Consider the following 13,551-nt stretch of genomic DNA (forward strand, 5'->3'; position numbering starts at 1 on the left):
GGCACCTGTTTCCACTGCGCCCAAGCACAAAGGCCAATTTGGCACTGAGGAGGCCCATCAGCCTTAGGTCCAGGGCCCCTGACCAGCATCAGGCCACCTAAAATGTGCCCTGCGGGAGCATTTGGCCATTTTCCCAATGTTAACAAGAAATCCGTTTTTGGCGTCTGCCTGGACAGAGCCCTCCAGGTTTCTGTGCGGGACGAAGGGGCCTGGTGCGCGGCCTCGCCCGGCCTTCCGAGGGTGTGGAACGGCCTGCGCCAGCCACCCTCACTGCTGACCGAGGGCCAGGGCGATGGCCTGGCCACATCCCCTCTTCAAGAGCAGCGGTGGGGCGTGAGCAAGCACGATCGCCCAAAGTCACCTATGCTGGGCACTCTTGTTTACAGGTGGGGACGCAGGGCCACTCAGCACTGCAGTTTAGGGCCTGGATTTGAGGGGCACTTTCTTGGAGGGGCGGTCCCACCAATTCCTCTCTCACTTGCCCAAACTTGTTCTCAACTGGGGGGGGGGGGCACGGCGGCTGCTGCTGGGCCCCAGCAGACAAGCAGACGCAGACAGCGGCCAGCACAGCTGCTGCGGCCATGCTGTCCCCACAGCCAGCTCCTGCCGGGAGCAGCTCCCACAGAGGCCTGGGAGAGGGCGGGGTCGCGGGTGGCCTGGGAGTCCGCATAGCGCTGGCGTGGGCTACCCACCTGGCTGTGGGCCTGAGCCTGCCCTAACGTCTGCCCGTAGAAAGCGACCTGCTGTCTGTAATACTCGGCCCAGGCCATAGTGTAGTCCGGAGGGGAGCTGGCTGGAGGGGCGGCGCTGGCGGCGTGACCTGGCGGACAAAGGAGAAACAGGCTCAGCAGGGGGGGGACGCTGAGGGCAGGGGAGGCCGCTCAGAGGAAGCCCTTCCCAGGACCCAGGAGCCGACCTCGTGCCCACTGCTCTCATATCTCCCTCCGGACGTCGGTGAGGCGCAGCCCGAGAGCTGGCAGCCAAGAGGAGGGTGGTTAGCCTCCCACTGCCACGCCCCACGCTGCCCTGCGAGACCTTCACGGGCATCTCTCACAGTCACATTCTCTGCACCTGCCTGCCCTGGCAGCTCCCAGAGGGAGAGGAGGCGGCAGGGCATCCAATCCCCTGGCAGGCTGGGAACACGGCCCGCGTGTGTCTGGGAGCCTTGGTTTGGGAGGTATGGGGGAGACCGGACCCCTGGACTGCTCCAGGTGATGACCTCCCTGCTCCCTCGCCCCAGTGATGACTCAAACAGCAGGGTGACCATTTCTTTGTCGGCCTTTGACCTGAGATCTTCTGACCAGTAGTAACATCCTTCAGACTCAAGCACATGAGACGCCTCTTCCCACAACACCCAACGCCCTGGCCCAGCAGTTTGGGAATATACACAGAGGAGTCGGTACTAATTGGAAATGCTTCACTTGGGGCTTTTTGGTTGTTAGGTTTTTCTTCCTCTTTTTAAAAAGACTGGTTTAGGTTCTTAAGAAAACGAGCTTACTTAAGGAAAACAAACATCTAGCTCCCATTCCCTGTAAGACCCCTTCCGAGTTCACGATTTCTCTGCGCTTCCCCTGCCCTGAAATGGCCTGTCAGGAACAGGATGTGACCGGTCTGTGTCCTGGCCACGCAGTTCTAAAGGGGACCAGGAGAGTGGACCCAGTCCCAGCTGAGGTGCCACGCCTTTCAGACGCCAGAGGAGGGGGTGGGGAGGAGGGAGTGGGGAGCGGGGAGGGGAAGAGGCGGATGGTCCTACCACACCTCCTGACAGATGCACAGCAGGCAGACAGACAAGGGCAGCATCCAGACCGAGTCGGACAGGGACAGTGAGAGAAAAGGTGACAGAACCACTGGCAACGGAGGCTACGGACACGGGGCTCTGAGCTGGGGACCTGGTGTCAGGGAGGCCATCGCACTCACTCTGTTTTTTGTAATAGTCTTCCCAGGCCTTGCTGTAGTCCTGCTGGCTGCTCTGCGGCTGGCTCTGCTGGCCTGTGCGGAGAACACAAAAGCAGTCAGGCCTCTGGGCTTCCGCACAGCCTCGGACCCCGGCCCGGCCGGCTCTGGGCCCTGCTCTGCGCTCGCTCACTCGGCCCTGGGCCACACACTGCTCCGGCAGCCTGCCCCAGGAGGTGGCCTGGGAAGAAGGTGGCAGCAGATGGCTGTGGAGGTCTGTCAAAACCTGAGAGGGCCTCCACCCGGGCCGTGTGTGTGTGTGTGTGTGTGTGTGTGTGTGTGTGTGTGTAAAATGAGGCTGTGGCGGTCTGTCAAAACCTGAGAGGGCCTCCACCCGGGCTGTGTGTGTGTGTGTGTGTGTGTGTGTCTAAAATGAGGCTGTGGCGGTCTGTCAAAACCTGAGAGGGCCTCCACCCGGGCTGTGTGTGTGTGTGTGTGTGTGTCTAAAATGAGGCCAGGGCGGGGCAGACATCAGAAACGGCCGCCACCTTCAGACAGGGACTGAGCCCAAGGGCCAGGCCTACTGTCTAAGCTCCCTGAACTGGCCTTCAATGGGACAGAGTCCAAATGGCCCTGAGCACTCTTCACGTGGCCTTCTGTTCAAAGACTGCCAGCGTCCCCTCTGCACAGGCAGAATGGAAATCAACACTGAAGAAACTGTCCAGAGACTGAGCCCAAGGCGGGAGAGATGAGGTCCACGGGGGGGGGGGGCAGCACAGCACGCACCCGACACCGCCTTTCGCCCTCTGGGGCAGGGGCAGGGGCAGGGGCAGGGGCAGGGGCAGGGATGTGCGGGTCTGCTCCTGTCCTCCTCTCCTGGGCAGAAGCTGTGCCTTCTCTACACACGCAGGCAGTGGACAGGGAGGCGCAGGACAGCCTCCTTCTGCCCAGGTGCATAAAGAGCGTTTAAACTCAAGCCAGCGACGTGGGAGGCGGGTTTCCGCCGAGGTCAGGCTGGCTGCAGGTCCATCTGCTGAAGCCCGGTGGGTGTCCTCGCCCGCCAGAGCCCACTGGGAGCAGCCCTGGGGACACACCAGCACGCTCACAGCAGACACGCCCCTGCCAGCGAGCACACTGAGACCAGGGAGGAGCACGGGACGGTACAGCCCAGAACACAAGGGGCAGAGGGCCTGCGCTGAGGGAGGGCGGAGCACGGGGAACGTGGGCAGCCGGAACTCGGCTCTCAGACATGGAGGGTGTGGGCGAGCAGGAGTTCTCTTCCAAATAAGACTCACTGACCAAAACCAATTCTCAATTCCTAAGTCCCCTAAATAAACCAATAAAGCTCAACACAGATGAAGGCTGGCAAACAGAAATGCCAAGGAGGCAGGCGTTTATCTCTCCCTCTTCCTCCCCCGAACTCCAGACCCGCCTCGGCCCCGTGAGCAGCTGGTGGCCTCTGCAGAGCCAGCCCCAGGGGGAGTGTCCCCTCGGCCTGTGCAGAGCCAGCCCCAGGGAGTGTCCCCTCGGCCTGTGCAGAGCCAGCCCCAGGGGGAGTGTCCCCTCGGCCTGTGCAGAGCCAGCCCCAGGGAGTGTCCCCTCAGAGCCAGCCCCAGGGGGAGTGTCCCCTCGGCCTGTGCAGAGCCAGCCCCAGGGGGAGTGTCCCCTCGGCCTGTGCAGAGCCAGCCCCAGGGGGAGTGTCCCCTCGGCCTGTGCAGAGCCAGCCCCAGGGAGTGTCCCCTCAGAGCCAGCCCCAGGGGGAGTGTCCCCTCGGCCTGTGCAGAACCAGCCCCAGGGGGTGTCCCCTCGGCCTGTGCAGAGCCAGCCCCAGGGAGTGTCCCCTCGGCCTGTGCAGAGCCAGCCCCAGGGGGAGTGTCCCCTCGGCCTGTGCAGAGCCAGCCCCAGGGGGAGTGTCCCCTCGGCCTGTGCAGAGCCAGCCCCAGGGGGAGTGTCCCCTCAGCCTGTGCAGAGCCAGCCCCAGGGTGAGTGTCCCCTTAGGGAAAACGACAGGGGCCCTCGGACTTCAAAGTAAAGACAGAGCCTTCCACCTCTGCCCTGGACAGCGGGACAGATGTGACTGTGACCTGGTTACCTCCCTTCTGAGGGCTGTCCTCTGTTGGAACAGGAGAACACAGCCAGGCTCCGGGGTAATGGGACCCCAAGTGAAATGGAAATGGCAGAATCTAGGTGGAGTATAGGTGTTTATGGTGAAGTTCTTTAAAATATTCTGTACATTTAAGATGTCTCATAAGAAAATATTGTGAAAGGAAAAAACATAATCATGAAATTTCAGAGTTTACCACCACATTAAAAAACAAACACAAACCCGCTATTTCACAGATGACAAAACTGGAGCCCAGAGGGAAGGGGGCAAGCGCCAGAGGCTGCCCAGCACTGACCTCCAGACCCCACAGGTCTTGTCTAACGGTGACCTGGGCCAGGGTCCCGGGCAGGGCTGCCCAGCACTGACCTCCAGACCCCGCAGGTCTCGTCTAACAGTGACCTGGGCCAGGGTCCCGGGCAGGGCTGCCCAGCACTGACCTCCAGACCCCGCAGGTCTCGTCTAACGGTGACCTGGGCAGGGTCCCGGGCAGGGCTGCCCAGCACTGACCTCCAGACCCCGCAGGTCTCGTCTAACGGTGACCTGGGCCAAGGTCCCGGGCAGGGTCCCGGGCAGGGCTGCCCAGCACTGACCTCCAGACCCCGCAGGTCTCGTCTAACAGTGACCTGGGCCAGGGTCCCGGGCAGGGTCCCGGGCAGGGCTGCCCAGCACTGACCTCCAGACCCCGCAGGTCTCGTCTAACAGTGACCTGGGCCAGGGTCCCGGGCAGGGTCCCGGGCAGGGCTGCCCAGCACTGACCTCCAGACCCCGCAGGTCTCGTCTAACGGTGACCTGGGCCAAGGTCCCGGGCAGGGTCCCGGGCAGGGCTGCCCAGCACTGACCTCCAGACCCCGCAGGTCTCGTCTAACAGTGACCTGGGCCAGGGTCCCGGGCAGGGTCCCGGGCAGGGCTGCCCAGCACTGACCTCCAGACCCCGCAGGTCTCGTCTAACAGTGACCTGGGCCAGGGTCCCGGGCAGGGTCCCGGGCAGGGCTGCCCAGCACTGACCTCCAGACCCCGCAGGTCTCGTCTAACGGTGACCTGGGCCAAGGTCCCGGGCAGGGTCCCGGGCAGGGCTGCCCAGCACTGACCTCCAGACCCCGCAGGTCTCGTCTAACAGTGACCTGGGCCAGGGTCCCGGGCAGGGTCCCGGGCAGGGCTGCCCAGCACTGACCTCCAGACCCCGCAGGTCTCGTCTAACAGTGACCTGGGCCAGGGTCCCGGGCAGGGTCCCGGGCAGGGCTGCCCAGCACTGACCTCCAGACCCCGCAGGTCTCGTCTAACGGTGACCTGGGCCAAGGTCCCGGGCAGGGTCCCGGGCAGGGCTGCCCAGCACTGACCTCCAGACCCCGCAGGTCTCGTCTAACAGTGACCTGGGCCAGGGTCCCGGGCAGGGTCCCGGGCAGGGCTGCCCAGCACTGACCTCCAGACCCCGCAGGTCTCGTCTAACAGTGACCTGGGCCAGGGTCCCGGGCAGGGTCCCGGGCAGGGCTGCCCAGCACTGACCTCCAGACCCCGCAGGTCTCGTCTAACGGTGACCTGGGCCAAGGTCCCGGGCAGGGTCCCGGGCAGGGCTGCCCAGCACTGACCTCCAGACCCCGCAGGTCTCGTCTAACAGTGACCTGGGCCAGGGTCCCGGGCAGGGTCCCGGGCAGGGCTGCCCAGCACTGACCTCCAGACCCCGCAGGTCTCGTCTAACAGTGACCTGGGCCAGGGTCCCGGGCAGGGTCCCGGGCAGGGCTGCCCAGCACTGACCTCCAGACCCCGCAGGTCTCGTCTAACGGTGACCTGGGCCAGGGTCCCGGGCAGGGTCCCGGGCAGGGCTGCCCAGCACTGACCTCCAGACCCCGCAGGTCTCGTCTAACAGTGACCTGGGCCAGGGTCCCGGGCAGGGTCCCGGGCAGGGCTGCCCAGCACTGACCTCCAGACCCCGCAGGTCTCGTCTAACGGTGACCTGGGCCAGGGTCCCGGGCAGGGTCCCGGGCAGGGTCCCGGGCAGGGCTGCCCAGCACTGACCTCCAGACCCCGCAGGTCTCGTCTAACGGTGACCTGGGCCAGGGTCCCGGGCAGGGCTGCCCAGCACTGACCTCCAGACCCCGCAGGTCTCGTCTAACGGTGACCTGGGCCAGGGTCCCGGGCAGGGTCCCGGGCAGGGCTGCCCAGCACTGACCTCCAGACCCCGCAGGTCTCGTCTAACAGTGACCTGGGCCAGGGTCCCGGGCAGGGTCCCGGGCAGGGCTGCCCAGCACTGACCTCCAGACCCCGCAGGTCTCGTCTAACGGTGACCTGGGCCAGGGTCCCGGGCAGGGTCCCGGGCAGGGCTGCCCAGCACTGACCTCCAGACCCCGCAGGTCTCGTCTAACAGTGACCTGGGCCAGGGTCCCGGGCAGGGTCCCGGGCAGGGCTGCCCAGCACTGACCTCCAGACCCCGCAGGTCTCGTCTAACAGTGACCTGGGCCAGGGTCCCGGGCAGGGTCCCGGGCAGGGCTGCCCAGCACTGACCTCCAGACCCCGCAGGTCTCGTCTAACAGTGACCTGGGCCAGGGTCCCGGGCAGGGTCCCGGGCAGGGCTGCCCAGCACTGACCTCCAGACCCCGCAGGTCTCGTCTAACAGTGACCTGGGCCAGGGTCCCGGGCAGGGTCCCGGGCAGGGCTGCCCAGCACTGACCTCCAGACCCCGCAGGTCTCGTCTAACGGTGACCTGGGCCAGGGTCCCGGGCAGGGTCCCGGGCAGGGTCCCGGGCAGGGCTGCCCAGCACTGACCTCCAGACCCCGCAGGTCTCGTCTAACGGTGACCTGGGCCAGGGTCCCGGGCAGGGCTGCCCAGCACTGACCTCCAGACCCCGCAGGTCTCGTCTAACGGTGACCTGGGCCAGGGTCCCGGGCAGGGTCCCGGGCAGGGCTGCCCAGCACTGACCTCCAGACCCCGCAGGTCTCGTCTAACAGTGACCTGGGCCAGGGTCCCGGGCAGGGTCCCGGGCAGGGCTGCCCAGCACTGACCTCCAGACCCCGCAGGTCTCGTCTAACAGTGACCTGGGCCAGGGTCCCGGGCAGGGTCCCGGGCAGGGCTGCCCAGCACTGACCTCCAGACCCCGCAGGTCTCGTCTAACGGTGACCTGGGCCAGGGTCCCGGGCAGGGTCCCGGGCAGGGCTGCCCAGCACTGACCTCCAGACCCCGCAGGTCTCGTCTAACAGTGACCTGGGCCAGGGTCCCGGGCAGGGTCCCGGGCAGGGCTGCCCAGCACTGACCTCCAGACCCCGCAGGTCTCGTCTAACGGTGACCTGGGCCAGGGTCCCGGGCAGGGTCCCGGGCAGGGCTGCCCAGCACTGACCTCCAGACCCCGCAGGTCTCGTCTAACAGTGACCTGGGCCAGGGTCCCGGGCAGGGTCCCGGGCAGGGCTGCCCAGCACTGACCTCCAGACCCCGCAGGTCTCGTCTAACAGTGACCTGGGCCAGGGTCCCGGGCAGGGTCCCGGGCAGGGCTGCCCAGCACTGACCTCCAGACCCCGCAGGTCTCGTCTAACGGTGACCTGGGCCAGGGTCCCGGGCAGGGTCCCGGGCAGGGCTGCCCAGCACTGACCTCCAGACCCCGCAGGTCTCGTCTAACAGTGACCTGGGCCAGGGTCCCGGGCAGGGTCCCGGGCAGGGCTGCCCAGCACTGACCTCCAGACCCCGCAGGTCTCGTCTAACGGTGACCTGGGCCAGGGTCCCGGGCAGGGTCCCGGGCAGGGCTGCCCAGCACTGACCTCCAGACCCCGCAGGTCTCGTCTAACAGTGACCTGGGCCAGGGTCCCGGGCAGGGTCCCGGGCAGGGCTGCCCAGCACTGACCTCCAGACCCCGCAGGTCTCGTCTAACAGTGACCTGGGCCAGGGTCCCGGGCAGGGTCCCGGGCAGGGCTGCCCAGCACTGACCTCCAGACCCCGCAGGTCTCGTCTAACAGTGACCTGGGCCAGGGTCCCGGGCAGGGTCCCGGGCAGGGCTGCCCAGCACTGACCTCCAGACCCCGCAGGTCTCGTCTAACAGTGACCTGGGCCAGGGTCCCGGGCAGGGTCCCGGGCAGGGCTGCCCAGCACTGACCTCCAGACCCCGCAGGTCTCGTCTAACAGTGACCTGGGCCAGGGTCCCGGGCAGGGCTGCCCAGCACTGACCTCCAGACCCCGCAGGTCTCGTCTAACAGTGACCTGGGCCAGGGTCCCGGGCAGGGTCCCGGGCAGGGCTGCCCAGCACTGACCTCCAGACCCCGCAGGTCTCGTCTAACAGTGACCTGGGCCAGGGTCCCGGGCAGGGTCCCGGGCAGGGCTGCCCAGCACTGACCTCCAGACCCCGCAGGTCTCGTCTAACAGTGACCTGGGCCAGGGTCCCGGGCAGGGCTGCCCAGCACTGACCTCCAGACCCCGCAGGTCTCGTCTAACAGTGACCTGGGCCAGGGTCCCGGGCAGGGTCCCGGGCAGGGCTGCCCAGCACTGACCTCCAGACCCCGCAGGTCTCGTCTAACGGTGACCTGGGCCAGGGTCCCGGGCAGGGCTGCCCAGCACTGACCTCCAGACCCCGCAGGTCTCGTCTAACGGTGACCTGGGCCAGGGTCCCGGGCAGGGCTGCCCAGCACTGACCTCCAGACCCCGCAGGTCTCGTCTAACGGTGACCTGGGCCAGGGTCCCGGGCAGGGCTGCCCAGCACTGACCTCCAGACCCCGCAGGTCTCGTCTAACAGTGACCTGGGCCAGGGTCCCGGGCAGGGTCCCGGGCAGGGCTGCCCAGCACTGACCTCCAGACCCCGCAGGTCTCGTCTAACAGTGACCTGGGCCAGGGTCCCGGGCAGGGTCCCGGGCAGGGCTGCCCAGCACTGACCTCCAGACCCCGCAGGTCTCGTCTAACAGTGACCTGGGCCAGGGTCCCGGGCAGGGCTGCCCAGCACTGACCTCCAGACCCCGCAGGTCTCGTCTAACAGTGACCTGGGCCAGGGTCCCGGGCAGGGCTGCCCAGCACTGACCTCCAGACCCCGCAGGTCTCGTCTAACAGTGACCTGGGCCAGGGTCCCGGGCAGGGTCCCGGGCAGGGCTGCCCAGCACTGACCTCCAGACCCCGCAGGTCTCGTCTAACGGTGACCTGGGCCAGGGTCCCGGGCAGGGTCCCGGGCAGGGCTGCCCAGCACTGACCTCCAGACCCCGCAGGTCTCGTCTAACAGTGACCTGGGCCAGGGTCCCGGGCAGGGTCCCGGGCAGGGCTGCCCAGCACTGACCTCCAGACCCCGCAGGTCTCGTCTAACAGTGACCTGGGCCAGGGTCCCGGGCAGGGCTGCCCAGCACTGACCTCCAGACCCCGCAGGTCTCGTCTAACAGTGACCTGGGCCAGGGTCCCGGGCAGGGCTGCCCAGCACTGACCTCCAGACCCCGCAGGTCTCGTCTAACAGTGACCTGGGCCAGGGTCCCGGGCAGGGCTGCCCAGCCAGCAAGGTACAGTGCCCAAGCCCACGCAGGCCCCACCAGCAGAGCCGAGGCCCGGCCGGCAGCCCTGCACGCAGTGTGAACGCGGCAGACACACTGCGGCCCACCTTCCAACACACAGACGAGCCCAGGGAGGCTCAGAAGGACGCAAGGTCTGGCTTTGGCTATAGTTTTTTTTTTTTTTTTTGTATTTTTCTGAAGCTAGGAATGGGGAGAGACAGTCAGACAGTCAGACTCCCGCATGCGCCCGACCGGGATCCACCCAGCACGCCCACCAGGGGGCGTTGCTCTGCCGCAACCAGAGCCATTCTAGCGCCTGGGGCAGAGGCCATAGAGCCATCTCCAGCGCCCGGGCCATCTTTGCTCCAATGGAGCCTTGGCTGCGGGAGGGGAAGAGAGAGACAGAGAGGAAGGAGAGGGGGAGGGGTGGAGAAGCAGATGGGCGCTTCTCCTGTGTGCCCTGGCCGGGAATCGAACCCGGGACTTCTGCACGCCAGGCCGACGCTCTACCACTGAGCCAACCGGCCAGGGCCTTTGGCTATAGTTTTGCAGACTGTGCAAGATGGACTCCACCAGCAGTAAACTCAGAAATGACTTCCAAACTAAAGCAAGCACGGGGGCCAGAGAGGGGGTGTGATTCCCACAGAACCCCTCCTGCACAGTCAGGTTCCTCAGAGATGTCCCTCAGCGGGGCTGATGCTCTCGTGTGTGCTTCCCGACAAGTTCAGGAGACAGAAAGAGCCCCTTCCTAAGACAGTGCTGCAGAGAAGGGACGACCACCTCGTGGTCAAAGGGAGGTGGGAGGGGCACCCAGAACCAGGGAGCTGCTTAGGAGAGCACAGGCTGGGGCAGGGCTGTCAGCAGGAGGAACTGAGGGGCTCAGAAAAGCACGCTCCGTCACGGCCCACAGCTCTGAGAAGGACGGAGTAGAGGGTCAGGAGATGGACAGCCCCCTGTCCCTGCCCAGCTGGAGGCTGGCGCTGTCACACAGGCACCTCTCTCTGCGTGTGCGCACTGCCCTGGGCAGGGCCTGCGGATGCCCCGGGAAGGTCCCCGACTTCTCTGGGAAGGGGCCTCCTGGGCCTGTCAGCAGAGCAGGAACAATTCCAGGCCCACCAGCCTCTAGGGCCTTCCCGTGCGGGGGACAGGTGCAGGGCCCCCTTCCCCTGAAGAAGCTTACTTGGGACTTGCTGGGTGGGCTGCTGCCATGCCTGGTAGGTGCTGCCCCATCCCTGGGTCAGAAAGGCCGGAGGACCGCTGTGGAGAACGAGAGTACTTGCTCTAGTGTGATCACACTCCCCTTCCTCCTCGCCTGGGCCCGCCTCCCACCAACCCTGTGTCTGCGTCTCTACTGCTCCTCCTCCCCCCACGGTGGCCCTGTGACCACGACCCCAGTCCAGATGGAGAGCTGCAGGGACAGTAGGAGCAGGCCACCTACCTCACAGGGGTGCTGTGGGGGTTTCCGTTCACTTTAGCAGCAATGTTTGGGAAGCACCCTGAGCTCCGTGGAGGGAAGGTGCTGAAAGAAAGTGAAACGCCAAGTCCAAGCACTGAGGACCCAGAAATGAAAACACCTGTAAAAACCTCCCCTCCCCCCAGCCCAGTGACAGGAGACCCTGTGCCCCCGACGCCTCCCGCCCCGGCACCGGCCAGTGAGCTGGGACAGGCTCCCCGGTGAGAGGCAGGGGAGGTCCTGCCCACCCACCACCAGAACGGCAGGCTGCTGGCTGGCACTGCCCAGAAGCAGCCGGGATGGAGGGAAGTCTTCCGGTGGGAGCTCACAGGAAGGACTTACTTCTGATGGGGCGCGGCAGGCGGCTGGCTGAAGGGGCTCTGTCCAAACGCTCCAGGTGCTCCCAGACTGGGACCCTGTCAGGGCAGAGGGAGCTCTCACTTCCTGTGGGACGCACCTCTGCCCTCTGCCCACAGCTTTGGGGAGAGAGTCAAGGGAAGTCAAGACACCCTACAGCACTCACACTAGCCTTCCTTCCCCACAGTGGACTTGACTTGCAGAAATGGCTCTGCCCCTTAAGTGACCAGATACCACCACACAGCCAATACTGGCACCACCACATTTGCCCTAACGTCCCCGTGGGGGCAGGGACCAACCTGCTTGACTCTCCGTCAATTTAGGCTGGCCCATGGCTGTTTCTGCCACTCTACGTCCCCTCTGAGGTGAGCAGGGGCCACTCTGTCCTCCATCAACACTCCCTCTCTTTATCTGCTTTGAGGCGCCTGAAACTAAAGCCAGAGTCAATGAGAGCAGGGGTCCCAGGCAGCGCTGCTTGTCTAAGCCTGCAGGGGACACGGCTCTGGGCCTGAGCTGGGGCCTTGGGGATTTCTGCCAGAAGGCTTCCTTCATCCCGCCTGGGCCTGGGCCTGGTACGGGGCCTGGCTCTCCCCCTCGGCAGAGTGAGAGGGGCTGCGCTCACGTAACGTGAAGACCAAAAGGCCCAGGAAGCACAGGTTCTGGGGAAAACAGGTACCTTGGACATCCACCAGAAAGTCCAGCTATTAGTAAGCCGGGTGGGGAAAGGGCCTCGTACGTACGCCAACTTTCTCATCTATGAGATGTCGGGCCACCTCGATCTGCTGAGGAATCCCCCTGATGGTGAATATTCGCAGGTTGGGGTCGGTGTTGGGAGGGGGGTTCCGCTGCAGCTCCACGTGCGCTCCTGACTGCTGGTTTATGCTTTTGATGTTCTCACCCCCTGCAGGCAGGGAGACAGGAGACAGAAAGAGAAGTGACAATGACGGCAGACCCGAACACTGTGCAGCACTGCTCCAGAGACGAAGCAAGGTCTTCCTGCACCTGCACTCACCCGGAGCACAGAGCGCTTTCTATTTCCTCCACTCAAACCAGGGTGCTTGCACTTGCAAAACCAGACTTAGGATGTAAAGCCTGTCCTTCTGTCCAAGGCAGGTTGACCCACAGACACCATGGGGCACCTGCCGGTTTCTACCTCGGTGTCCTCAGCAGAGGCCAGGCCCCAGGCCCCGCTGAGGCCCAGGGGTTTGCACACAAGGGCGCTCAGGCCTGGGAGGCCAGCGCCCCGGCTCCCGCCCCTGCCAGAGGCCTGTCTGGGGAAGGCACTCCATCCTTCTCAGCACAAGAATGGCGACCTGATGGCCCCTCCATGGCACAATGGGGGCCTTCAGCCCCAGCATGGGCCACTGCTCTGCGCTCTCCCTCCCTGCGCAGGTCAAACAGACGGCCACAGGCCCCAACAATGCCTGGAACCCACTTGGGCCTTTAATATCCCATCCTGTCACTTCTCAAGTCCCTGACTGGGGGGGGGGGCAGGTCTAGACAGAGAGGCAGCGGAGGACGGGGGTCACAGAGGATGGGTGGAACTGGGCTAATGAAAATTTAGTTGGACTCTTTGAAAAACCTGTGAGAGTCCCAGTCTCTTAATGCAATTTGTGTAACAAAAGCTCCACCAGTGTAACAATGGTTTGATTCTTCTTTTGAAATTTCACAGAACCTACAGATCAGCTCTGTTCAATTGCAGGAGGGGGGCAGAATACAGGGAAACTTGTACCAGAGTTTTTGCAAAACTGGAGAAAGACAATCTGTAGAAAATCCAGTACAGGGGACAGGGAGCCCCACAGGACCAAAAGCAACTCAAGGCCAGTCTGTGTGCCACCTCTCCCATCCAGAGTCAAAACTAACTCACATGACATTTGCCATTTCCTTGTGAGATGTCCACAAGCCTCCAAACACTCCAACCTGCCTCCACCCCCACCGAGGGCTGGCCTGGGTGAACCACCTCGCCCAGGAGCGCCCAGGAGCGGGGAGGAGGGGCTCTCGTGCTCTCCATGGGACTCCGCAGGGTCCAGCAGCAGAGGGGAAGCCTGCGCCCAGCCGTCCTTCCCGAGGGTGAACCACCTCGCCCAGGAGCGCCCAGGAGCGGTGAGGAGGGGACTCTCGTGCTCTCCATGGGACTCTGCAGGGTCCAGCAGCAGAGGGAAGCCTGCGCCCAGCCGTCCTTCCCAAGGGCGGTACGCGCGGCCCGCACACACTGAGAAGGAAACCGAGGACGGAGGGCATTCGGATAAAGCTCTGTTCAGCGTCAGCTTGGGTAGTATGCCGGTTTAGCTTAGGGTGATTT

At 64.8% G+C, this 13,551-nt stretch overlaps 1 protein-coding gene across 3 annotated transcripts in view; it reads right to left on the minus strand.

Annotated features, from left to right (window-relative positions):
* FUBP3 (far upstream element binding protein 3) overlaps nucleotides 1-13,551 on the minus strand; it is a 60,600-nt gene that overhangs the window by 1,599 nt on the left and 45,450 nt on the right. For 2 of the 3 annotated variants that reach the window (XM_066366896.1, XM_066366895.1), the window contains exons 13-18: nucleotides 11,990-12,150; nucleotides 11,235-11,308; nucleotides 10,878-10,958; nucleotides 10,620-10,696; nucleotides 1,918-1,989; nucleotides 693-820 (exon numbers count right to left, since the gene is read on the minus strand). In XM_066366896.1, the coding sequence (XP_066222993.1) occupies nucleotides 693-820; nucleotides 1,918-1,989; nucleotides 10,620-10,696; nucleotides 10,878-10,958; nucleotides 11,235-11,308; nucleotides 11,990-12,150 (593 nt within the window). The remainder of the gene's footprint in view (nucleotides 1-692; nucleotides 821-1,917; nucleotides 1,990-10,619; nucleotides 10,697-10,877; nucleotides 10,959-11,234; nucleotides 11,309-11,989; nucleotides 12,151-13,551) is intronic. The other variant, XM_066366897.1, reaches the window with a different exon arrangement.

Source organism: Saccopteryx leptura, chromosome 2, assembly GCF_036850995.1.
Source record: "Saccopteryx leptura isolate mSacLep1 chromosome 2, mSacLep1_pri_phased_curated, whole genome shotgun sequence".
Taxonomy (NCBI): Eukaryota; Metazoa; Chordata; class Mammalia; order Chiroptera; family Emballonuridae; genus Saccopteryx; species Saccopteryx leptura.